Source organism: Corvus moneduloides, chromosome Z (assembly GCF_009650955.1).
Source record: "Corvus moneduloides isolate bCorMon1 chromosome Z, bCorMon1.pri, whole genome shotgun sequence".
Lineage (NCBI taxonomy): Eukaryota > Metazoa > Chordata > Aves > Passeriformes > Corvidae > Corvus > Corvus moneduloides.
The window spans coordinates 67,964,040-67,990,469 of NC_045511.1; the positions used below are offsets into that span (position 1 = coordinate 67,964,040).

A 26,430-nucleotide genomic window follows, 5' to 3' on the forward strand; every position below is an offset into this window, starting at 1 on the left:
AATCCAGAAATTCAAAATATTTTCATGTTGTCTACTAATGCTGAGTCAGACTTAGTCAATCCTGCAGGCACCATGTTGGCTGTAGGTATGTGGAGCACGTTGGGTTGAGTTGTCAGCTCTGTGGTCAGCAAATGACATAGTTCCAAGTATTTGCCAGCAACTGGAGCAGCTGTCTTGGATCAGGGCACATCAGAAAGCTTTGCAATTCATAACCAGACCCCAGACATCAATTAGTCCTAGATACTGCCTACACAGGACAATTTTAGAATGAGGAAGGTGCGTGTGAGTGCAAGGTGTCAGTTGATGGAAGATGACCAAGTCTCTCAGTTTAGGAAAACTCCTTGGTAAACATTTTTGTGCTAAATATGTAGAATATATGTATGTAGGAAGCTGTTAGGAGAATGTTATTTTATTTCTGTTGAGTCAGTTGTGGGAGGAATTAGAAAGTTGGTGCACCATACTGAGTACTAGCATCAGTCTCTCTCATGTGTGGCAGTTTAAGCTTTAGTACTGCTCACTGTTCCATGTGTTTCATACACACTCTTCCTTTACTGTTTTTTTAATGAAGAAATGTCTGAGTGAACTTGGTGTCTTAACACATTTTGTGTCTACTGACTGTTGGCTAACAGGATGACAACCTCTAAAATGAATTGAAATAGAGAGCGTTAAGGCTAGCATTTTTATTAGTTCTTGTTGGTTGTCCAGATGCACTGTTAACATTCCCTCTTTGAGGCAATATTTTAGATTTTTCCTCTCAATTTGAAATTAAGCCATGTAATTGATGAATTTAATCGTAAGATGTTGAGATACATTTTTTTTTTTTCCCCCTCTGTATAGCTTAGATGTAGAGTGTGCCTTGTTCTATGGCATTTGGATCTTTTCAGCTGGAACATTTTGTGTCAGGATCCTGCTTGGTAGAGTGAAGCCCAGCCCTGATTGTTCTGCCACATGACACCCTTTGTTGCAGCACTCTCTTCCTTTGTGAGCTGAGCATTATCAAAAAGTTACTGATATAGCAGAAATATGTTTATTCTTTCATCAATCTTCCTAGTCTTCTGACTAATACTTGCTCTGTTAAGCAGAAAGACTGAGGTTTCTGTCTCCAAACCAAACTTGTTTGTGTGTTGAACTTGGTGCAGCTGGCTTGATGGATGCTCTCAGGTTGTTTGAAGAAGGATATATGCAGGGCTCTAGTCAAAGACTGAAGCCCTTGCCAAAATATATTATAGACTAGACTTTAAGAAGCCAAGTCTTCAAAGTAATTGCCTCTACACCTCAGTCCTGAGGCCACCTTTATCCTGCAGGTTGTCATTACTATTTCTAAAATTGTGTCTGCAACCACTCTTGATGTGATAGCACAGTTGCTTTGAAACCAGTATATGCTAGAGGGCAAGTATGTAATCATTATTGGAAGCTGGTGTTGTAAGAGACTCCTCCCAAGATTAGCACTGTAGGTGTTGACATTCCCTGTGCTCTTTATTTTCACTGCTCAGATACTCAGCCTGGAAACTTTAGCTGTTTTGGCCCTGACAGGAAAAAAGTCTGATTTACAGCTTATGAGCTGCTGATACGTCCTCTAGAAAGGAGCTGGGTTTTCCACTTCCCAGTGTCTACTTGTTCTTGAATCTTGCCCTTTCCTCTCATTGTTGCAGTGTTGGCTAAGCAGAACAACTATTACAATTCCACAATATCTGTTGGTGCCTTCATCCACTCTCATCAATCTTTGTAAATAATTTTAATGAGGGATTTGAGGCTGGCCAGGGCTGCTTGATCTGCGATGCCTTTGTTGGGGATGGGAGGCACCCATGGATGTGCAGATCCAGGACTAGATTGTAAAGCATTAGTGTTATTCAGGTTAATTCCTAGACTGATACTTATCAAATGGGTCATGTGGTTTTCCTTCACCTACCTTCAGACAAGCTGCCTTTTTTGCTGCTTTGCTTATGGCTGTGTTGAGCTGTCTTTGGAGGGCAGGAGTAAAGACTGTTCAACAAGTTAAGAGGAACAGGGCGTGGGAATTGTCATGGGGGGTATTGGCTGTCCCACCCTAGCTGACAGGACCATAGCCAGCTAGGACAATCAGCTGGGCTCTTCTGACAGCACTTGTCTCCATTTATGAGCACTCATAGCTGGGAGAGCTTCTGAAAAGTGGCCCCAGGTATCGGTCAGGAGCCCTCTGCAGCAGAGGAGCTGTGTCATGGAGTAGGAGCAGTCTGTCCTGGCTGTGATGATGGTGGTGAGGGCAAGAGCAGTACTAGAGGAGCCTCCATGGCCAGTTTGCCAGGCACAGTGTTTTACCATTGGCATCCCATGTTTGCCTCCAAACTAATGTTTTGGTTCATGGCAAGTGATATCCTGATTACAGTATCTGAGAGCTCATTTTAGAGTGAGTCATGCTTATTGGAGCTACCAGACTTGAAAGAAACTCTGAGCAAGACATGTATTTGTTTGACTGGTGTATGAAACATCTGGGTAATTAGGAAGAGGAATCTTAAAAGCAAAGGAAGATGAGACACATCAACTCTTATGTGGTCATTAAAACTGAAACTACGAAGCTTGAAGCAGCTATACAAGACATTAACAAATGTATGGTAGCATCAATCCAAAACGTGGCCGAGTAATGTAGTTTCTTCTGTGTCTTCAGTAAATGCATGTGAGATAATTTTTCTGACTTTTTTTTTTTTTTTTTGAGGTACAGGTTTCAAAGTATGCAAGTACTTGCAAAGCCCAGAGTCCTGCTGGTTTTAAGTGCCTTTTACTTGAGTTGCCTGTATCCATGACCAGAAAGTGTTTATCCACTACTTGAAACAATTGTCAGGGAAAAGCTGAGAACTTGCTCATGGCATGCGGGAGTCTGTGTGGGAATGGAACTAACAAAGCATGTCATAGTGCATTTCAGGAGAAGCAGGGGCTGTGTTTTTTTACTGAGGATGTCATGATGTTCTCAGTTAACCGGCTTGTGGGCTGCCACAGAAGGTAGCTGGCCCAGCCCTGCATTTCCGCCCCCTCCCTTGTGCCCCCACCATTGTGTTTGCAAATGTGCAGTGGCTCAGATCAGGGAGTCAATTTTCCCAGAAACAGGTCTCTTTAGCAAGAGCTGCCCCTTGTTCTGGTTCACTGATGCAGCCACTGGGTTGCCAGCTATGACATGAGAGGTAATGTGAATACATGGGTGAGAAACATGAGGGAATGGAAGACCCCATCTTTTCACAGAATCGTCAAGGTTGGAAGAGATCTTCAAGATGATCTGGTCCAACTGTCAGCCTAGTACAAACAGCGTGTCATCTTGGTAACTGATTTATGCTGAAGGCTGTTTCCGGAAGTCTCACCTGCTGTGGCTGAAATTCACCTACGAGTCAGCACTACAGTATGCTCCTTCAAACTCCCATTTGGAAGAATTGGAGAGCTGCTCACAGAGGCCCCCTCTGTACTCCACAAGTAGAGAGAGACCAGTTACTGGCTAGTAGCTGTAAATAATTGGGGTAATTTGCAGCTGGAGATGTGCACAGACATCCTTAGTAGACTGGGAGAGTGTTTTTATGGGAGGTGATGAGGTTGCAGCAGCAAGTAGGAGAAACCACAGATGGTTCATTTGATTACAACCCTCATCACCTCCATCAGTGGGAGGCAGCTCAGCATGTTGCAGTCTCATGGGTTCCTGAAGTTGTAACCAATTCCCACCTTGTCCTTGAGATACCTTTGCAGTGTGCTGTCTTTGTCCCTGTTATTGAGGATCTGCTTAGCCTGGGGCTGCTCCACCCACTTCTTGCCTTGAGCTTCCTTATGAGAGTCCTCAAACTTCTCTGAGGATGTGTAAACTGAAGCTCTGCTGACTCCCAGCCTCAGCCCCCCATGTTTGAGTGCTCCATCCTGCCACCAAACCAGGTAATGGCCTCACTGCAATACATGCTTGGTCTTGAGGAAGTGGAACTTGAGTTCACTGAAGAGAGAACAGAATACTCTTGGTGACCTAGACATCTTTGTGCACCATACTATAAAAAGCCTGTTTTAAAGTGAAGCGATAGCTATTTTAATTTCCCTTCTTCAGCAATTCACCCAGGTTCTAAGTAAAATTGCTCTAAAAGTCACCCAGACTTATGTGTAACTTGATATGGGTTTCTGTTTGCAGCTATTGTGGATGATGAAAGGCTTTCTGCAGAGGAAATGGATGAGAGGAGGCGTCAGAATATTGCTTATGAGTATCTGTGCCACTTAGAAGAAGCAAAAAGGTAAGTAAATGAAAGCACACTTATTTCTGGCCTTTAAATTCAGATGTTCAGGCCTGTTGTGTTCTTGAGCATCACAATTTTTAATTCAACATCTTGAATTACTTGGATGAACTGAACGTTGGAGTATCATAGCACTCAGTATGAGAAACTAATGCCCAATATGAAAAGTCTGATTCAAAGAAAGAATTTGCAATAATCAAGACAACATCCTGAAACTGGCTGTGGTGTCAATTTTCAGCAGAAGTAGGGGCTGGATAGAGGCTGTAGTTTTGTGAGAAGCTGAGTCAGGCTTATGTGATTAACTGGGGAAAGTATTTTGCTCCTGGCTCTGCGGCTGTGCTCCCTTCTTGGTGCTAGTGCTTGTGGAGCCACTCAGATTGCTAAAATGGCAGAAAATCACCTGGGCTCTTACTGGTTTAATGATCAATATCATCTCAGTGTTACAATCATAAGTGCAGGCAGGGCAATAAGATGGATTCTGCTCTTGCTTCAGTTCCTACTGGTCAGCAGTACTCATCTCTTGAAGCAACAGCCTGTGATGAAACACTGATTTGAAAGTGCACAGGGATTTGATCACCTTTGTGCAAATGCACTGTGCTATGTGCACTTCATTCTCAAAACAAATATTTAACATTATTTTCATAATTACTGAGCAGGGAAACAAGGTACAATATGCTTGTGCTTTTGAAGTAGCTTCAAGTGCTGCAATTACTGTATGTAAAAGCATATTTTATATTCAGTCTGATCAGACTTTTTCAAAGATGCCTATTATACTCATGTTATTGTTATTGGCACCAGTGGTAGTGTCTTGCTTTGTTCTGTTTGTTGATGGTGTTTTTAGTTATAAGCTGTATTTGGATGAGTTTCCCATGAATTTCTGTTGAGACAACAAAACCTGAACTACTGATTAGTAGTGCAAGCTGTGAAACTTTAGTGTGAAGACAAAGCATAGAATCTTTGTAATGGAGTAAACCAGTGTATTTCAGTCAGTAATCTACTATTAAATTGTGCTCTGGGCCTTGAATCCACAGTTTCCCTCTCAATGGCTGCCAGTGGTTTTGTCCCAGGGGCATTTTTACAAAATCAGCCATTCTTTCTTCCTCTTCACTACGCTGCTCCATTTGGTGTAGCAAACATTACTTCCTTTGCTCTTTCTTCCTCTTTCTCCTGCAATGGCTCCCTGTTCAATTATTTAAGATGGCAAGTGTCTTCCTGCTGCCAGGGAGGACTGACCTGCTCCACACCTCCTACTGCCCCCATCTTGCAGTCGCAAGAGATTGCCCTCAGTCAGATGAGTCAGCTTGCTATTGTGGCAGGGAATTCTTAGCCCTTTTGTTGAGTTAGTTTTCTGTGGTTTGGTGAGCTGACTGGTCTGATCAAGGGGTCAGAGGAGAATCTCTGCAGGCAGGAGGAAGGGGATGGGGTGCAGCTGCACACTGGAGAGAGGGGAGGGAGTAGGCTTCATTTGTGAAGATGTTGGATCAGCTCCACCATCTCAGCAAACTTCAGTGAGTCAAGGTTTGATTTTACCCAAGGTTTCTCTTGGTATGTTGCAACTCACCTACCTGTTGCCTTATGGCATCTAGTCTCCAACCTTTTCTCTTCTGCTGCAATTATTACTGCTTTTTCTTCCTGGCTCTCTTCAGCCTTCCACTTTCCCAGGGCTATTTGTCACTTTGAACTCAAGTCCTCTAGTTAATTTGAAGCAGCTCCCTTGATATTTCACAAGGAAATGTGAAGTTATTTTTACAGCTAATGACTTAAATTAGCATCTGCTATGAGTAACCACCTCCCCTTCCTTGTATTTATTTTCATAGAGATTCTTGCCACTAGCAGTTTTCTAGATGAAGCATTCCCTTAGCTCTGCAGTCCATGACAGGACTTCATATCCAGGACAGTTACTCCCAGGGTTGTGAGGTACCTGGAAGCTTTTCTGGATCTCTGTTTGGAAAATCAGAATAGACTAGTACTGTTAAGTGGTTGTTACTGCATGAGGTGGGGATGAGTTTTGCAGTGTAAGGAGCCTTGAACTTCCCCTTATCAAGGGACTGGGCTGTCATGGATAGATCTGATGTGGCAGCACAATGCTGCTGGATGTCCTGTCCTCTGCCTCAGTGCACTGGTCCCAGTGCTCATTAGAAAGGAAAGGGTGGTCATGCTGGGTATGGCGAAGGCCCTGAGAGTGCTTTTGGGTAGATGGGGCTGCTGTGAGAAAAAGGAGTGTGTGAGGGGGAACTTCTCCCTTCACAGAGAACCCCTGAGGTAATTTTGTTGTACTATGAGACTTTGTGCTGGGGACGGTCTTACCATTGTGGAAACAACCCAGCAACAAACATGTACAAAATAGCTTGCTGAAATAAATAGAAGTGCCTGTGTCTCATTGCTGTGTAGCCCCTAGCTTCCCCAGGAGGTGACTGATGTTGTCCAGGGTGGCTGAGCTAGTGTCAGGCCCAGGCTTGAATGTCAAAGGCACATGGCCATGTTTGTCCCAGCTCCAATGTGGCAAAATGGGAGACATGAGAAAATTCTGTATCACTCCTCTCTGCGTGGTTATTCATTTCGTGTGCTTGATTAGGGGTGAAACAGGTTGGTATAGAGTCCTTGTCTGTACCTGCATGATTATAGCATTTTTGTTGTCACTATTAAGCCTGAACAAAACTGGGGACTCTGGAAAGTGAGAGAGAAGCAGAGAGAGCAACAGGGTCATAATTCAAATGAGACCAGCTGGGGAGGCTTTAGTGCAGGCTACTTCCTCAGCACATGGTGGGTCCTGCCCTTCAGCTGTGCTGGGAGAGTGCTTTCACAGGAGCCAGCTGGTGGGTTGGCCATCCGTAGTACCAACAGAGGGATTTGGGTTGGAAGGGATCTGTTAAAGATCACACAGTTCCAGCCACCCTGCTATGGGCAGGGATGCTTTCCACTAGACCAGGTTGTTCCAAGCCCCATCTACCCCGGTCCTGTATATTCCCAGGGGAGGGGCATCCACAACTTTTGCTGCAGCTGAATGGAGGTGTCCCAGCTGGATGCTCCCCAGCTCTGGAGCAGCACCCACGGGAGGTGCAGGGCTTCTTCCCCTGCTGTGTACTTGTGGCAATGGGTTTGAGTCAGAGCAGGCAGGATGGTGCCTTTAGCCCCAGGTGCAGCAGTTGGTTGTGAAACCACCCAGAGCTGTGCCTGCTGCCTGCTTGCTCACTGCAATACCCTCCTGGATGACTATGGGGAGTGGGAACTGCCTTCATGACATATTTAATCTTTGTCCTGAGTCCTTGGAGAGGACTTTTTAATATTCAAAACACTGTGGATATCAATGACAATAAATAGATTCAAATGAGTACATCAAGGTGAGTTTTTCCAATTGACAGCTACTGAAATGACAGCAAATACTGTTTTAGATAATAAGCTCTGTGGAAAGACAATGTGTTTTGGTCCATACTGGAGAGTAATAAGTACTGAAATAAACAAATAGCAAAAGATGAGGTAGAACATGACTTGGACAACAGTATGTCAGGAGGCATATTTTGTTTCTCGCCATATTTGTAACCAAAACATTATGTTGTAGCAGCTCTGCATTTTGAAATTCCAGAGTTAATTAAACTGGCAAAGAATGTGTGCTTTCAGCTGCTTTTCAGATCACTGTTTGCACACTTAATTCCTGTACTCCAGCTTTAATAAAAACTTGGCAAGTTTAACATGAAAGAAGAATCCTGTCACTGGTAGCTGATGCTTCTGCTAGTACCTTCTGAGCTAGACATAGTATCTGTTACACCTATACAGCATAGGAAATTATTTTTTAAACACAATGAGCAGGCCTGTAATAATCTGCTGAGGTCAGTAAAGTTTGATAGGGTGTTATATTTGATATTGAGGAAAAAAGATTTTTTTTCTGTTAGGGGCAAATCTTTCTTCCGGAAATTACACATCTGATAAAATGAGGCTTTGGTTGCTTCTATATATTGTTTGATTTATTACTTTTGCCTTTAAGGAAAGTCTCTTGCATACTAAACGAAAAAAAACCAAAAAGGAGCAAAAAATGGATAGTATCCTGTGTCCTTGAACTTCTGAGAAGAAAAAATCAAGAATATACAATTAGGAATAGGGATTTTCTCACTTCAAGAAATGTAGCCATGTGTGCCGCTAATAGAAGCCCTCCAGATGTTACCCTGACACATATCCTGTATAGTTTGGAAAATTGTACTATAAAATAGCAAAGATCTAAGGTGGGCATGGACAGCTGTGTCACAAGCCCTCATGTCTTCTTGAATTTTAACAATAATTATAATATTTACTACAACGTCCTTCTTTCCAAAGGAAATACCCAACACATCAAATTCTGCCTTGGGTTTGGCTTTTGCTGTTGCTTGTCTCTTTGCAGATGTGTAATTACTGCACTGTAAAGATAATACAGATTTGAAGGATTTAAATTGTGATTGAAGCTTTGGCATATAAAGCAAATCAAATTTTCAGTAAATGTGTTGTGGCTGGCTAGGCTTATAATCATCCATAATTAAGTAGATACTATTTCTCTTGGCTTTTTAGAAATTATACCTTTTCATGATAAGATTGAATTTGAACCATGGAACTCCTCATTTTACTAGCCTTGACTCTCCCTGAATGAAATGGAATATACTTTGTTTCACACACTATATTCTGCAATTTCATAGCCAGAGCTGCCAGAATTCTTTTTTTTCTTTGCTCAGCTGTGCAGTAAGGCAGTAACTTGTGTAAAACACTGAAGCTCTAGCTTCAATATTAGGACAATAAAGACACAGTAAAAGAAAGCTATTCAGGAAATTTTTTTTTTAAGTCATTTTTTTCATTTTGAAAAAGTAAATTCTCATTCTTCCCCAACTTTTTTTCAATAGAAAAACAAATTACCCATTTTTGTTTCCAAAACCTGCTTCTTTCACAATGTTGGTTTTGTTAATTGGTTTGCAATAGCTTGTTGCAGTATTGATTGATTATAGTTAGGAACTGCTGAATGAAAATGTACATGCAGTTTAATATACTTAAAAGGTCAAACCCTGAAGTGCTTAATTGACACAGTTTTGCAGTACCATAGCACAGTGGAAAGCTGCAGTTGCCAAGACTGTGAGACTGTGGCTTAGGGGGCCACTCTGTTTCTGGGGAAGGTACCAGAGTCCTTCAAAGACTTGGTGTACTACAAGGGAGGTCTGCCAGGTTTCATGTTGCTGTTTCTCCAGGAGCAAAATTATGGCAACCATTCAGCCCTGGCAGGTCATGAGTGAATTAATGTTACTCATATGATTTCAGACTACAGCAAATCTTTAAAGATCTGTGCCTTTAGTAAATATAAAATATTGTAATCTAGCTGTAAAAATATGCAATTGTAGGCAGAAAATATTAAAATACTTCTTAGTAACATGTTTTGTATGAGTTTGTCAGAAAATTCTCTTGGGATTGAGAGTCTACTATCATGTTGTAAATTATGAACTTTACTTTAAGCCTGCTTTAAGCCAAATAAAGTACTAGTGAACATGGCTGGCAGGACCTCTGTAAAGGTCAAGTGTTTGAAATTAGGGTGCATCATGAGGTGAAATACTTTGAAGAAACATACTTAGCTGTGGTATACTTGTTGCTGAAGTATCTTGGTCCATACAGAAGTACTGATCAACAAGTACACTTGCTGTTTCATGTCTTGGTCCTCAGCATACTTACCTAGACTGCCAGATATTGGTAGAACAGTTTTTTATTTTGGAGAGTTATACGATTGTGCGGATAAGACAGAATTTTTGTATGCAAGTGTCAGTGATATCAATCAATCCAATAATTGCTTGGATAGTGATATTTGCATATGAACAGTCTTAATGGTGAGATCTAAAGGCGAGAGAAACCTTTTGTGCTAGTTTCTGTACAGGATGCATTGACCTGCTTACTGGCATGTTGAGGTAACATGTAATGGGTCATTGCTGAGTTTGTATAGCTGTGGAATAATGATGCCGAGTAATGATGGATGTGAGCTTTGTTTTTGTAGACTGAACCATATGGCACTTGTCCCATAGCATGCATTGAAGCTAACAGTATAGTCCCTTCAGAGCCAGTTAGTTCTCTTTCTTAAAGTTTTCCACCTTTCTTTTAGGCACTACTGCCTTGTAAAAGAATTGTAGTTTGGGCTGGTTTTTTTTTTTTTGATGGAAGACTGACAAATTTGAAGTTAGTTCATGGTCTGCTGCCCTTGTATTGGTGTTTGTAGGCTCAGCTTCTTCAGGAGAGCACATGGCATTTTCTTTTCTCCTTCACTTTCCCCTCTACATCTTGGATTATCTAGAAAGCTTCTTTGACTTTACACTCCACTCACAAGACTACCTGATTGTCAGATCAAAGCGATGGCTTCATTCTGCATCCTGGGTAGCTCCTAGTTAATGTTAAGCATGACCTGAGGTGGCCTCATGGAGGTGTCAGTAGTGGCTGAGTAGTTACATTACCATGGGGAGCGCATGGAGGAGTAGGACAGGGAGGCTTGCACATCACCAAGCTAAAACTCTGTCCTTGAAGGCTACTAAAGGAAAGCTTGGGGCTGAGATGTGTAGAGAGGAACACAACTGTGGATATTAGAGGTAGCAGAGGTATTTAAGGTTTGCACCTTGCCTAAGAGAGCTGTATGAAGCTGCTGTTGGGAAGGATCGACATCTTTTGCTTAATGTTTAAGGACTTAAGTGTTGCTCTTGACCTTTGGGTAAGTCCTTCTGCACTGTTTCCTGTTTACGTGAGAGCAGCCAAGGCCTTTGATTCTCTGCATGTTAATGATGAAAAAAATGACAGCATGTGTGGCAGTGCTTGTGTGCTGTGCCCATGTCACCTATGCTGGACTGCGGGCTGCCATGGTTGCATGCCATGCTGCTGGAATAGCTGACCAGAGAATGGTGCATTCTCCCTGGCACACATTCCATTGGGCTATATCCCTAGTGTAGCACTCAGAAAGCTTTATGGCACCATCTGCCTGTTTGTTTTGGACCAGAGGAGGAAATTACCTGGACTGATGGAATTTGCTTCTTAACAGCCCCTTTGCAGAAGTGTGCTTTTCACATGTTGAGATCTTTCTTTCTCAGCTTATCACATCCTGAAGAGCTGTTGATCTTTGGAAGAAGTGTTTATTCAGGCTCTGGCAGAAAGCATTGTGGGGAGGATGAATAGCTCTTCATAGGTCAGAAGAGATGGAGCAGCATCTGTATGTGGTGACCTTTACAGCACTACTTTGTACTGACCACTGCTGCTAGTGAGGTTCCCACAGGTGTGCAGGGAATCTTACTGTATTGGATACAAAAAATGACTGTTCACAAGAAACATGCTCTTAGAGCAGGAGGTTTTTGCTATTACCTTGTGGTTTCCTTGCTAGAAATCCACATCTCTATGATGTAGCTACTGCTTTGAGACTGGAAATCCTAAAATCGGTCCAATGATTGTTGAGACTTGCAAAAGAACCAGTGTGCTGCTATACCTCCAGTTCTGGATGGGAAAAGCAGCTCAAGGAGTGGAGGGATCAGTGCTCACTGAATGTGTAGGTATGACCTTGCACCCAGCTTTTGCCTTTAAGGTACTGCAAGCAAGCACTTTGTAGAATAAAGCAGTTTCTGAGGGATGTAGTCTGGGTTCCTTTAAAAATCACTTCTGTTGCAAATGTCTCAATAGTTCACTGCCCAGAGAAGGAGCACTCTGGCAGTTTGTATCTCATATTGAAGAATGGAGTAATGCTGGAAACTGCTTTGGCTGTGGACGTTGCTTGCCACAGACCATGTGAATCCTGTGTTAGTAGATAGAGCTGTTGCACAACCAGTGTTCCCCACCACGAGATGAGTGGCAGTCCTCTGCAAGAGGTGCGGTTGCTTTTTAAAGCAACACGTGGTCAGATTTACAACTAGGCTGGTTGAGTTGTGAGGTTGTGTGGCTCAGCCATCTGCAGTGTATGGTGCTTTTGATTGCTGTTGGTCTCCATGATTCATGTGCTTTGATAAAGATGACTTTCTATTCACCTGCATTTAAATTCAAAGCTCTCTTAAGAGGTATAGTAGTGTCCCAGAGTAGGTAAGAGCCTATATGGACTTTTTAGGAGCTTGGACATTTGTCAGGGCACTTCTTGATGTTCTGGAGCCACTGTCATTTGAGGCTGATAGAGTGACAGCCTCCCTTGCTTTTGCTGTTTTTGTTGCCAGATTTAGATAGGCATGTGCAGACCTCTGTGTGGGGCTATGTAAACTCCTCAAATTCTTTCCACCTCACTCAAACTGGAGAGAGCTGTGAAAATGGCTCTGTTCTTCAGTGTTTCTGTTTTCCAGCTGTCCATGTTTCTTTGAATTGCTTATGCACTTTCTGTAATGCACAGGAGGAGAGGTTTCAGGGTAATCTCTTCAATCCCAGATTTAATACCAGCAGGGGAAAGATTCTTTAAGCCAAACCAGTCCCTGGAAAATTTAGTGATGTATCTGTTTTTCAACTGAGTTATGGAACTGGCATGCATTCTTGAATTAGTACAACTTAAAGAAAATACTCAACTTCATTTGTTTAAAACACAAGGAAGAAAAAATTTCTTGACAAGATTTTTATTTCACAGTTTCAAATCATATGAACTTGTTGGTGTCTCATATGAAGCGGTTGGTGCTATTAGATACCAGTTCACAAACAGATGAAAGAAAAAACCTAGAAGAGATAACTAGTGGAGTTATCTCTTTTGTGAAAAGAGAAATGGTAGCCCAAATATCCTTGCTGTGATCTGGTGTATGTGTCAGAATTAGCCTTGTGTTAGGCACAAAATAAAGAGGTGAGATACTGGTGATCTGTTTCAGCAGTGGCAGCAGAACATGGCCTCAAACATTTAATGTATTCCACTGTTTTTACTATACACTAGCTCCATTTTTGACAACTAAGGCCTGAAATTGGTTTCAGAAGCAGAGACTTGAGATCTAAATGGGTTTTGAGCCTGAAAAATTTGAGTCTGGGGGAAGGGTTGTTAATGAATCCTCTCAAGTGAATAGAAGGAGCTGCTCTTGAGCTTGAAGTGCTGGAAAGTACTTCATACAGCTTCCAGTGTCTGTAAATGCTATGCAAGTTCTGGCTTGGAAGAAGACACCTCCACTCTCTGCAAGTGCAGCAGATCTACTAGCTTGAAGGGGAAAGAATCTTACAGGTATTTTTTAAATTATTCAAGTTGAATTGTTAAGTGTTGACAAGTGAGTTGTACTGTGGCATTGAGTACAGATTTATTCTGGTAGGATGATGGCTAATACCATGTATAATTTTCCAGCTATCCAGAGGACAAACAGCTAGACTGCCCCGAGATGAGAGGTCTCGGATTGGCAATTGTAAAGATGTGTTGTAATTCCTGCAATGTAGGAGTACACTGCTCACTTTGTGAGATGGCAAACATGAGAGACTGTATTCTCATCCTGGCTTTTATTGCTCTCACATGAGCTATTGGTGACGTATTCACCCCGCAAGAGAAGTGATAAAGCTAGTCTGACAACTCAAGCCCTTCTGTCAGCTATAGCATTTTAACTATTCCTAAAACTTGTTTACCATCAAAGCAGGTGGGTGGTTTATAACATTTGATGCACTAAGAATGTAAGAGGAACTTTTGTAATGAATGAAATTTACTTAAACTCAATGCTTTTCATTATCCCTATCATTCTGTTCTCTAAGTCTGCTTGTTTTAGGTCCAAAGGCAGAATTTGTCCACTAAGGCAATAAAAAACACAGTGATTTCTGCAGTCATGCATATCCCACTGCGCAGAAATTGCCCTGCTGTGTTGTAGTTATGCTCAGGTCACTGGTGTGTTTTGTTTGCCAGTGGATAGAATAGAAGAAGCTGTGGGAGCAAGGAAAGACAGGGAAATGGTTCACTGGAAATGTGCAGAAAGTACCCCAGACAGGAGGCTTAAGAGTGGGAGGAATTTGTGGAGGGCCATTGCATGCAGGTTATGGACCCTGTCTGCTGCTCCTGGGATGTGAGGCTGGGTGGGGGTATGGAGGATGCTGCTGCATGCCAGTCACATTTGCCATAGGGCAGCCTGTCACTGGCCATGGAGAAAGGATCGCAGCATGAATTGCATCATAAATTACATTCTGTGGCAGGAGTATCTTTAAAGACTGGCTGTCAAACAGGCTGCTCTGAAATGAGTAAATATCAAATATCTATTTACACATTGTGCCAAACTCTTTTTCTCTGTTAAGGAAACAAAGCAGTGAAATGATGTCACATCAGTAGATGCTAAAAGCTGGAATGTCTTTCTTTCCTGACAGATTCCAAGTTGCAGATTGCATCCTCTCCCTTGCCATGATCCAAGGAAAGCACATTGTCCTTTATTCAAGTACATCTGCATTTGCCTGATGTACAGACCCGGTCATGTGGGATTTACTCTGCAGCATGTTTGGAGGAGTGCCAGGCCTTGGTCTGGCAATCTCTTAGCTGGAACAGAGTTCAATGTGATTCGTGACTGAAGTTGGGTTTTAGGGCTTCCCATTTTTCTGTTTAACATCTACAGAATAGGGAAGTGTTGACTTGATCCACCCAGTAACTTTTGAGGCACACCATCTTCAACTGTTTTCAAAAACAAAAATTCCACTTAACATTGATCATAAGCTATTGAGAGAGGGGGAAAAATTATGGTTTGTTTTTTGGGTTTTTTTTTCTGAAGTACTGATGGCATTGAAAGATGTGTTTGCAGGTTTTTGAATTTTTAATAGCATGCTTTTACAGTATTTTCAAATCCTTCATGCCTCTTTTCCATTTTTTTTTCTTCCCACAAGAGCCCTGATCTAACCTTGTGATTAGTGTAATACTTAATATGGGATGTCTGCTATCTATTCTGGGGAGAGCTTACACTTAACTTGAAGTCTTGGTAAACGCAAGGTAAAGTATTGAATGGTATTGGCATATTTTTATTTTCAGTGTATAAAGCTGAATGTATTTTTTAATATTCCTGCTGCTTTCTGTCTCAACAGAGAGAGACCTTGATCTGTCTTTCCTAAGTAAGTATAGTTTTGTTGTGATTCCAATTTCAACATTTTCTCCACTTCCTCAGGGTCAAAGTGGTATCACATGACGCTTAGTAGCACATACTGTTTTTCTGATTGAGAAGCAATCGAAGAGAACAGAATTTGTCCCAGAAGTGTTGCTTATTTGTGAGCTTATGCACTCCTACTCTGTTGAGGACAAGGTAGGCGTATAGGGAGGCTTCTCATTATTTTTGTAGCATCTTGTGTTTCTTTATTGTTAGAGAATAATATAAGTAAGAAAAAATGGGGTCTGCTTCAGTTTTCAGTGCTTGAAACTTGCAGGGAGTAACTCATTTGCTGTGGTGGTTACTGGCTGAGATTGCAATGGTATTTTCAATGTCAACAGCAGTTATTTTGCTTCTTAGGAAATCACAGAGTATCCTGAGCTGGAAGGGACCCACAAAGAGCATCAAAGTCCAGCTCCTGGCCCTGCTCACAACAACCCCAAAAATCACACCATGTGCCTGAGAGTGTCATTCAAATACTTCTTGAGCTCTGTCAGGATTGGTGTTGTGGCCAATACCCTGGGGGGTCTGTTGCAGTGCCCGACCACCCTATGGGTGAAAAGCCTTTTAATAATTATAATAATGATGATGATGAAAATAACAGTGATGATGATAATAACAAAAATGATACAATGCAATAATGACCATAATAACAAACCCCATGTTAAACAGCATTTTCAGACCTTTGTAAGATGTCTAACAAAAGTTTGAATTTGTGCATTACAGTGCAAAAAAAGACTAGGAGAGCAGGGGTAACTGGAGGATTTAACAAGACTGACCTTTAATAACCCGAGATGCCAAGGAAGAGGCAGTACACTGCAGCAGCTGAATTGAGACCTCCTCTGAAATCTGTAAAGGGCTCCTTATGTACTGAACATTCACTAGGGTCAGCAGAACTGTTATTTGTATTTGTTCTGCTTTCAGCAAGTAAAGTCAAAATCTGTATGTCAGCAAAAGATTATACTTAATGAATTTTTTGTTTAGGTTCTGCCTTAGTGCAGAAAGAATTTGATCTGTTCATCTCTAAGCACTTTCACTTTCTTGTGGCTTGTCTTTAGGTTTCAAAACCTAAAGACAAGGGCTGAACTCTGCCATTGCTTTACAGGCTTCTTAAAAGCATTGATACCTACACTGCAGTGCAGAATTTTCAGCAATCTATTCATTTCCAGCACGGTCAAAGAGAAAACACACATGCACGGCTTCTGATTTACATCGATGTCAAGATCACAGGTTTCAAAAGAAGGCACTGTCTCAGGGCAGAGTTCACAGGGCTCCATGGTTATTTATGTTTCTGTGCTGTCTGAGCTGGGTGTCACCAGAGGAATTGTATCTTCTCTGAAGATCCTGCTTAGCTGGTACTTTGATAACATGATTAGATTAGTAATTAGTGCTGAGTGTGCTGTGTGGCCTTTCATGTGACATAGGATGTGAATAAGCAGGTGGCTGTTACGAAAAAATTATCTACAAAAGGCTTATGGTTCATCGCCAATAAAAAGGCATAATAAGAAATTCGTAGCATGTTTTGGTTTTATCTGAGTCTTTTTCTCTTGCTTACAGGAATGGCAAGAATTGGGAGAGGGAGTGTGAGGTTCATTTGGGAGTTTTCACGAATAAGCAAATTCCTTTTAACACTTTTTTTTTTTTTTAAAGACATTGCACCAAAACAGTCCCCCTTTTTTTTCTTCTTTTTTTTTTTTTTAATAAAGAGACTGACAGAATAAGGTAAAGGTGAAAGAAACAGTTTCTGTAAATTAAATGCTATGACAGCTTGTGCTTTTCCCAGGCAGGCAAAACAGTCCATTGTTTTTTCGAAGAAAAAAATGTTGTGCTCTTGGCTGATGTCTGTGCTAAGAAGGCACTGAAGGAACTACTTGCTCTTGTTGTTTTATAGGTGTTCCACTTCTCAGATTCATTTAAAGAAGCGAGTGAACAAATTTCCTAACCTTTCTCTGTCATCACCTTCTCTTAGCCATTTGTTTCAGGTCAGATAATTGTGCTGGTACATGCAGTGCTGGGACAGAGCAGGGAGGGGTAGCATGGGGTTTGCTTGAGCATCTGTAGCTGCAGAAGCAGGTACAGAAGAATAATCTGCAACTGAGGTTTTCCTCCTGCTACAGGAGAGAAACACCTACTTTTCTCATGACTGGTGGAGCAAGGATTTGGGAAAAGCATATGCAAATTTGTTACCTGAACTAGGTCTAAAAATATTTGATGTGAAGCGTTCAGCTCTTTGAGTGTTGCTATTAAAATAAGAATGTGTCTAGTGTAAAATTGGAGGTATCACCTCAAGGCAGTGAATCTTTTCACATGGCTGCCTACTAGTAAAAATTCTGTCTGGGAAGCATTAGAGCATGCAAGTAAAACAAGAAAACTGCTTTGTTTAGAAGTACAGCTTTGGTAATGCCTGATAAAGCACTTTCTAAAATAACTGTTGTTAGTGCTTTTGCACAATACTGCTTTCATCCAATTTTGACATTTAAACATTGAAATACTATTGAGTTAGTGTTTGCAGAATGTTTTCATGATGACCATATTACTCCAAGGAGTCTGATCAGTGAGCCAAAAAACTGAATAACCTCAGGCATCTTTTCTCCTCCTGCATCATTTGTTGGAAAGTTTCTCTCAAGGCACACATTCAGAAATCATGATGAAGTATCCTGACTTAATACATCCTTAATGAATTTAAAGTACAATTCTGCCTTGAATAGAGGTCGTGTTTTAAAGGTCAAAAGTGCTTGAGCTGGTGATAAAAATGAGCCTTTATTGTAATTCACTTCTGTTAGCTATGCTAGCTTATGGTGCTGTAAGTGAACCGTGCTGGATTTTCCTAGAGGTGTAAGACTTCTAACTACAATTTATTAATTGATGTGAACCTGTCAAGATGCATCAGAGACTTATTACTTGATCTACAGAAGTTACCTAACAGCTTGTGAAATAGCTTATTGTCCTATGGTAGATTTTCAAGGTTGGAGACTGGAAGAAGTGTTTTGAGTTATAAATTTGCCATACCTGCATGTGAGTTGAAGATGGACTCCTGCCCCTTTCCTGAGCAAAACTGTGTAAGAAACACTCAGTACGTGTTTCATAGTGATCCAGACCTTTTCTTCCTCTTTCACTGGGAATGTGCAAGGATATATGAGAGGAGACTGATAGCTTTGTTTTATTTGACTTGTTTATATTCAGCAGGTTTGACAATTTTCCATTATGTGAATAGTAAAGAGCCATGCACCCAGGTTTCTAAGGAGCCCATTAATATCTTTTTTATAAAACTTTAAAAATGCAATCTCTAAGATCTAACTTCATGTTCATTTCTGAGCCTGCCCCATTAAAGTCAGCAGTAGCTCTGTTCTTCTGGTGTGTAAGAATTACAGCTGGCAAGTTGTTACCACTGATCGAGTGTGTTGTAGGAACTAAAATACTTTTAATACAAATCTGATGCTAGCTCCTGAAATCAGAGAATGGTTTGGTTTAAAAGGACCATTAGAGACCATCAATTTCCAATCCCCTGACTTGGACAGGGGCACCTTTCTCTAAACCAGGTTCTCAAAGCCTGTCTGGTCTTGAACAGTTCCAGAGATGGGATATCCATAACTTCTCTGGGCAACCTGTTCTGGTGCATCACCACCCTCATAGTAAAGAATTTTTTCCTAATATCAAATCTAAACCTACTCTTTCAGTTTTTTCTCCCCCGTGCTGTCCATCTTTCCATCAAAAGTCTGTCTCCATCTTTCTTGTAGGCTCCCTTGTAGGTATTGGAAGGCCACAATTAGGTTATCCCTAAGCCTTCTCTTTTTCAGGCTGAACAAACCCAAGACTCTCAGCACTTCTTTGTAGGAGAGGTGGTCAGTTCCTCTAATCAGCTTGGTGTTCCTCCCCTGGACTTGCTCCAACAGGTCAGTGTCCTTCCTGTCCTTGGGACTGCCCAGAGCTGAATGCAGCACTCCAGACTCTAGGATCCCACCAGAGCAGAGGGGCCCAATCTCTTTTTTCTGTCACTTCTCTCCTTTCACCCCCACTATGTCTCATTTTAGAAGTGCTTCACTAGCTACTGAAGATCTAAGTCTACAGATAAGGGGGCCTCAAGGTTCAGACTTTGGCAAGTTATTGCTTTGATTAAATCTGGGGGTTTTTATAGGTAGTCACATTGATTGAGCTCTGTGTTTGACATGCTTTTTCAGAGTATTTGGGGAAATACTGTTTTCCAGATACTTTCTCAGTGGTGTGTGCAACACTGAACTCTGAGTGACCTACTTGAACAGATTAGGGATGAATACAGTGAATATCCTGTCTCGGTATATATAAAAGACAGTGCACAGCAAGTATGGCACTGCTGTAGCACACATGGCTTTCTGCTAGGCAGGCAGAGAATGAAAACTTTTGAACATGGTATGGTGCAGATGCTTTATTGCTGTCACTGAGTGTGTCAAAGCATGAGGTTTTGATGAGGAAATAGCAATACTTAGATGTGCATTGGTAAAAGAAACAGGTTAAGATGATGTTCAGCTTTCCCCTCTGATTATACCACAACCAAATGGTTTCATCAGCAGAGAAAAAGGGAAGGGAAAGATGAAAAGCTTTTCTGAGTGTGATATTTGATGTTCCATCAGCTGGATCTGCATGTTGGGGACAGATTTGAGGTCGCAGTTCCCTGGCCACTGCTGATAAAGTCTGTTCCTGAATTTGAAGAGAGTTTGTCTTGCTGTTCATCTGCTTTAGCCTCAGAGTATGTCCTGGGAAAAGCAGCTGGCAAAGTCATGAACAGTCTTTATGGCAGAAATTAGACTAGGATGACATCAGAAGAATTAAAGTGTGAGCTTGAAGGAAGGGAGCCAGATGAAGAGCAGAAGCAAACAGGGATTAATGGTTTGGGGGAGTAGGGGTGACCCATACAGGCAGAAGAGGAACAGCCACAGCAAACTTCTCCCAGGAGCCTGCCCCAACAGGACACAGTCAAACAGTCCAAGAAACTGGAAAAGCAGGGAAGAAGGAGATGGGGAACTGAGGGGTAGCTTTTTGGATGAGAAGAGAAGATTGATTCTTCATAGGATGAAAATACTGTTCTTTCTCTCCTTAAGCACCCAGGCAAGAGGTGGATAGATGGGATTGCAAGGCTGTGCAGTTGAGGAGGGGGCAGAAAACTTTGGAGTCTAGCCTGGTTGGAGCTGTGATGAAAGGGATGGGTGAAAACTCTGGTGGTGATGTGTTGTGCAGAAAGCTGACAGCCTGTAGGACCATCAGGTAAAGCAGGCTTGCCCCATGGTGGGCTTCTGATACTTGCCAGGACAAAGTTTTGTTGTGACCTCTCTCAGCAGGTAGGATATGAATACCTTAAGTAATGTGATGAACAGCTATATTCATAATGATTATCTTTTTTTAAAAAGATAATTCTTCGCAATTTTTGAAATTTTGAATTGGTACAGTTTAAACATTGCTCCTCCCTCAGAAGAAGTGCTCAGTGCTCACTTCTGTAAGGATAAGAAGATCTTTGTTCTGCTCCATCCAAATGTTGAACTGTAAACTGTATACTCATGCTGTAAACAATGATTTGCGTCTAATAATGAACTGCTAAAGCACACTGTGTTCCTTGCTCTTTTAAAGTAGCTTAGACGTGCTATAACTATCAACACATTTATGCTAGCTATATGGTGATTATTAGAGGATCACAGCTCTGTATTTGTTGGGGGACTTGCCTACAGAGAGGGGAACAAGGTCTGCCCATCCTTGGTGATGCATTTCTTGGAGTGCCTAAGCCCTGATAGTCACTGATCCCTAGATTAAACAACTTCTGAACATGTCAGATTAAACAGTTTTTATAACCAAGATATTTGATGATGACGTGGTAATTAGCTATAGTAATTTTGAGAGTTAAAAACATGGTGTTAAACACTTACATTAAGCGGGTCATTGGCAGAGTTTTTGTTTCAAAGATATTTTCTAACTCTTGTTCTGTCTCATCACTTTGGTTTAAAAAAAAAGCAGAGTTTTCTTCTGGCTCCCTTTTTGCAATTCTCTTACAGTCAATCCTAGTTCTTCCCACTACTGCATCTTCCTCAGCCTTTGCTTTTGAAGCTGTTGAGAGACTTGCTTCCTGTTTATGACTGCCAGATAGGCTCCCACCCTTTACTGGCATCCCCTTCTTTGCCCCAAACAGGTGTGGGTCTTTATCTTGAACATCAGAAGCAAAAGTATTTAGAATCAATATCATCTCCCTGATTTTGCAAAGACAGTAAATTATGATTAAAACACTGTACCAATTTTTCTGCATGCTCAGAAATTTGGTGATGTTTTTATGTTGCATTCACATTTTTTTTGCTGTAATGAGAAACCCTAACCACATATTTTAATGAGATCTTAAATTCTATGTAAGTTCATCCCCCCAGGTCAAACTTCTTGTTTGCAAGTGATGGAAGTTTGCCAGTATGCTGTGCTTGAAAGGAATCATTGTGTAATATTTGTCCTTTTAGGCTATCCTACCCCATAACAGAATGCTATCAGCTCAATAATGCTGCTTTTTACATGAGAACAAGCATAATGACACAGAAAACAGATATACATCTGTTGATTCTTATTTTAATGTTCAGACTTGGGATTAAGAGGTGCAAGATTTGTCAAAGTAAGCCACCTAGCCATTTGGTTTATTAATAAGCATGTGTCTACACCTGGGTGTAGTCTGTTTCCAGGAGGTTTCTTTTTCATGCAAATCATGATTGCTACAGACTAAGCCTCCCTGACCTGAATAGCTTTCATCCCGTTTCAGAGCAAACCCTGGCAGGTGTGATGCAACCTAGGGAAGAAGCAGTTGTGATGCAACCTGGAAGAGATTTTCTCCTCTTGGCTTCAGCAACTGAGTATTGGTAAAGGAAGTGGCTGCCATGGCACAGCTGCAGCTCCTGTGCTATGCTCCTTGCTGGCTGACACTTTTCTTTCTTGGAAAAGAGAATTGGTTAGGCTTCAGAACAGCTGTTTGTTATTATGTGCAGTGCAGATACTTTTTCTGGCAAGGATTTTTCCAGTTGGTGTGCATGAAGGTAGAAACATAAGATACTTTTGGTTCAGCTAATGCTCTTCTGTGCTCCACAAAGTATGATTTGATGGTAGCCAGATGTTCATAATTTGTTAATCTTCATTCCACAGTTTCCAGGCATTAGAACAATTACTGCCTTTTATCATTGAATTTGGAAGCTCTTGCAATTTACTTGGTATTTCAGTTTAGCATTTGATGTAGGAAAGGCAAGTGACAATACAGTCAGTGTGCTGGGCGGTGTAGACAAATAGTGCTGGCTGTGGCTTTCATTACATCTAGAAATCAAATTAGCATCCAGTATTTCTAGGTTGTGGTCTCATCTGATTCTCGCTGTAAGAGTACACTTGCTTAAGTCCACATACTCATCACTTGCTGATTAGACATCATACAATTAAGTAGAAAATGTGTAAATCTAGTACTTGTGGCCCAATTATTCTTATTTGTAAGTGTTACTTAGAATTACAGAATATGTGGTTCTGGGCATCTGCTGCTACAGCTGACTCCCTACAGGTCTATGGGGCCTGATGGGATCCATCTAAGAATTCTCAAAGAGCTGGCTGTGAGTCCATTGCAAAACCTCTCTCAATTTTTGGGTGGCCTTGGAAATCCAGAGAGGTGCCAGCTGACTGGAAGCTGTTGACATTGTCCCAGTTTTCAGAAAGGGCAAGGAGGACTACTCTTGTAACTGCAGGCCTGTCAGTCTCACTTCAATGCCTGGTAAATTTATGGAGTGGACTATTCTGGGATGTTTTGACAAACACCTGAAAGACAATGCAGTCATGGGTCACAGCCCACATGGCTTCATGAGAGGAAAGTCTGGCTTATCAAACCTGATTTCCATTCATGACAATGTAACTCACCTAGGTGATCAAGGGAAACCATTTGATGTAATCCTTTTGGATTTCAGTAAAGCTTTTGATACTGTCTCTCACAGGATCCTTCTGGACAAAATGTCCAGCACACAGCTGGATAAACACATCATGTGATCGGTGAGCAACTGGCTCATGGGTTGGGCCAAAGGGTTACTTCAAAAAATTAAAGGAGATGTTTGGCTTTCCCTTTACTGGGGAACCCTGATACAGTGGACATCAGTGGAGATACAGTGGAGATTACTAGACAGGAGTGAGGCAAAAGCTGGTTATAACACATGGAAAAACAATAATGAAACTTTATGAAAACAGCTTTCTGCTGGATGCCAAGGTTGCTGTCTAGGTATTAATCACTTGTTTGGGGTTATTGCAGCTTCCATCAAGGTACTTGTGGAGATCTGGAGAAATCCCAGCAGTTATAGTAGTAGCCTTTTCTGGGTCAGAATGAATGAGGCTTAGTGGCTTTACTTCAAGAAGCACTCTTGGTTAGAGACAGATGCCAAGTTCCTTTCTGTGCGAGATTTATTTCTTTTGAAATGGATATATCAAGGAAGACCTCTGTGTGAGCCCTACTGACCAGATGAAAATTTATCATGAAGATGTTGTGTCAGAGCTGTTAGTCAGCCAAAAAGCCACCCATATTCTCCTTCTTAATCTTAAATGTTTCCAAAGCATCAACTTAGGGTTCTTAGGGAAATAACTCTTGTTGTTTTGAAAAGATCTCCATCCAGAATGTCATTAAATACTACTTGAATAAAAAAAAGAGGTTTAAATAGAGATTAAACATAAAAAGAACAGTATATATGTTTAGTGAGAGTGTTGAACCATTTAACTGGAAAGCAACCTTTACACGTCAGCACATTTGTCACTTGAAAGAGTAGTGATAAGGACACACAGCCTTTCTGTACTTGCTCTCACCGCTAAAGGTGGAGCGGTCATACATCTGTAGCATCTAACTTGGTATGTCAGATGGTCAACTTCAGATGCTGTGTAAGCGATGTCACTTTTTTTTGTTAGCAATTCAGATATGGCCCATAAATCCTAGGCTAAGAATATGTGGTGTTGGGCAAGAACATAAACTTAGCTTGAGCTGCCCAATAACACAGCGGCTCTGGTGATCTGTGCCTAGAAAGCAGAGTAAAGCATTTTTAGAAGATAATGAGTACCGCTGTCCTCAGACTCATGGCAATTCCTAGGTTTGTAGGGGAGATGCATAGAGGACCATACACAGAACAAGTATTCAAATCAGGTGAAACAGACCCACACCTCATAATGAAACACGCTGATCTCTTTGACAAAGAGCAGGCATGTACATCTTTGATGGGTAATGTAATCTTTACTGGGGTAATGATCTATGATTTAGTGACAACGTTTGATCTACACAAGCTCTCATTTTAGATTAGTAAAAAAAAAAAAAAAATTGAGCAGCGGCTTAGCACTGCTAAAGATAATTAGACCAGTCCCTCTTAGTCCTTCATACGTTCCATGTAAATGCACAGAAAAAGGTTTAGATGCATTAATAAAACAAGCATGAGTTAGATTTCAGCCTGACATGATTTTAAGTGCTGTGTTTTGATGCCTTTGGAAGGACCCAAGTAACTTTGAGCCTTCAGTCCTTGGGAATGCCACTTTTCTTGTGCGCCATCTGCACACCTGTGTGTTCCCACAGTGCAACTGCTGGAATAAATGGCTGTGCTCTGTAACAGCCCCTTGAATAGTGTTCAATGCTGTTTGTGTGCAAAGAAGCATGATTTCTTGTACCTTAGGTCTTGTACCTTAGGTCAGAACTGAAGCTTATTACAAACATGTCACATTTCTTCCAGCTCTAGTTATCCCCTCTGAAGTAGGTAGTACAGACAATTACATGTTTAAAATAATTTTTAACTTCTGAGAAACTGAGACTCAATGAGACTTAAAGTATTATGAGATTAATAAACATATTTGTACCTCTTTGTTGCATGTGCTGGACAGTAAGGTACGGAGCTATGGATCTGTTGTCTAGCCTGTGTGACTGTCACTCCACTTTATGTTCTCTGGTATGTTTCTCATATTCAGGTAAACTTCTGGATACAGGGCTGAAATTGTCATAAACTACTTGCTTTGAGTCTTCTCACGGCGAGAGGAAACTGCATCACATTGGATTTGCTCTGTAAAGTCCAACACACTTATGAAGACAAATGCTTCTCAGAGAGTGGTTTAAGAGGAATATGAAATTAAGATACTTGCTCACATAAATAGGTGAGAACCTGGTCCTAAAAAAAATTATTTCTGATTTAGTACACAAAACATGCTTTTGTAAGTATTTGGAGAAGACTGAACAAAGCAGGCACCAGATCTGGCTAGTTCAGTAGTTTGACTTTAGTACTGGCTTTTGAGAGTAAGCATAAATAGTGCATACCAAACTGCAATATTTTATTTATTCTGGTTGACAAAACCCAAAATGGTACTGTTGACTAGTTTTTTTAGAAATCCAATTTTTCTGTCAGAAATACTGTGCTTTTCTTTTATGGTTTCAATATGCATGTGGGTATGATAGATTCAACTGACTTGACTTGACTCACCGAGGTGAATGTTGGTTACTGCTCCTTCTCCAGATAGCCAAGTCCTGGGGAAAATTGCTCTTTAATCAAAGAGCTGTTCTGCATAATAAGAGCAGGAGTGATTGCTGCACCCAAATTCACTGAGCACAGGAATTAGACAGAGCCATTCTTCCACTACTTTGAAAGCCATGCTCTCCTCTTGTTTTTACAGGTGTGCAGAGAAGGCACATTTTCCTATCTTTCTTGAGATGTGAAGGTCTGACTGCTTTTACCTCACCATGCAATTTTTGTGTATTGTGGTATAGCCATAGGCAATGGTCTTCTATTTAGAAAAGCAGATAGAAAACAAACACTGATTTTCTGTCTTGAAGCATTTTGCTTTGAATAATTTCATATAAAATTCAGGAACCAGTAGGATTTGCTGGTATTAAAATGATCAATATTCATAAATTCTCATATACTTTTCTGCTAAAAGACAAACTGTATATTGATAAGCCTGTTTCATCTCTGCTTGAAAGTAGACCAGCATGGTTGCATGGAATAATTTTTCTAACATTTAAAAACAGAGCTTTAAAATCACCCAAGTGCATAACAGCTTAGCTTGGAGAGCCTTCCTTGTGACTATTTTTAGGAGAAATATGCTGCTAATGTATATGGCTTAGTGTAAGTGTAGCAAAAAAAGAGACAAAGCTGAGGAATTTTTTTGGCAGTTGAACTTGATACAAAACCCAAAGCATCATGAAGATCTGTGCTTTC

At 41.1% G+C, this 26,430-nt stretch overlaps 1 protein-coding gene across 8 annotated transcripts in view; it reads left to right on the top strand.

The window, feature by feature from the left end:
- The window catches only part of IQGAP2 (IQ motif containing GTPase activating protein 2), a 124,205-nt gene that overhangs the window by 17,651 nt on the left and 80,124 nt on the right, over positions 1 to 26,430 (top strand). For all 8 annotated transcript variants that reach the window (XM_032096262.1, XM_032096250.1, XM_032096252.1 and 5 more), the window contains exon 2: positions 4,130 to 4,229. In XM_032096262.1, coding sequence (XP_031952153.1) covers positions 4,130 to 4,229 — 100 coding nt within the window. The remainder of the gene's footprint in view (positions 1 to 4,129; positions 4,230 to 26,430) is intronic.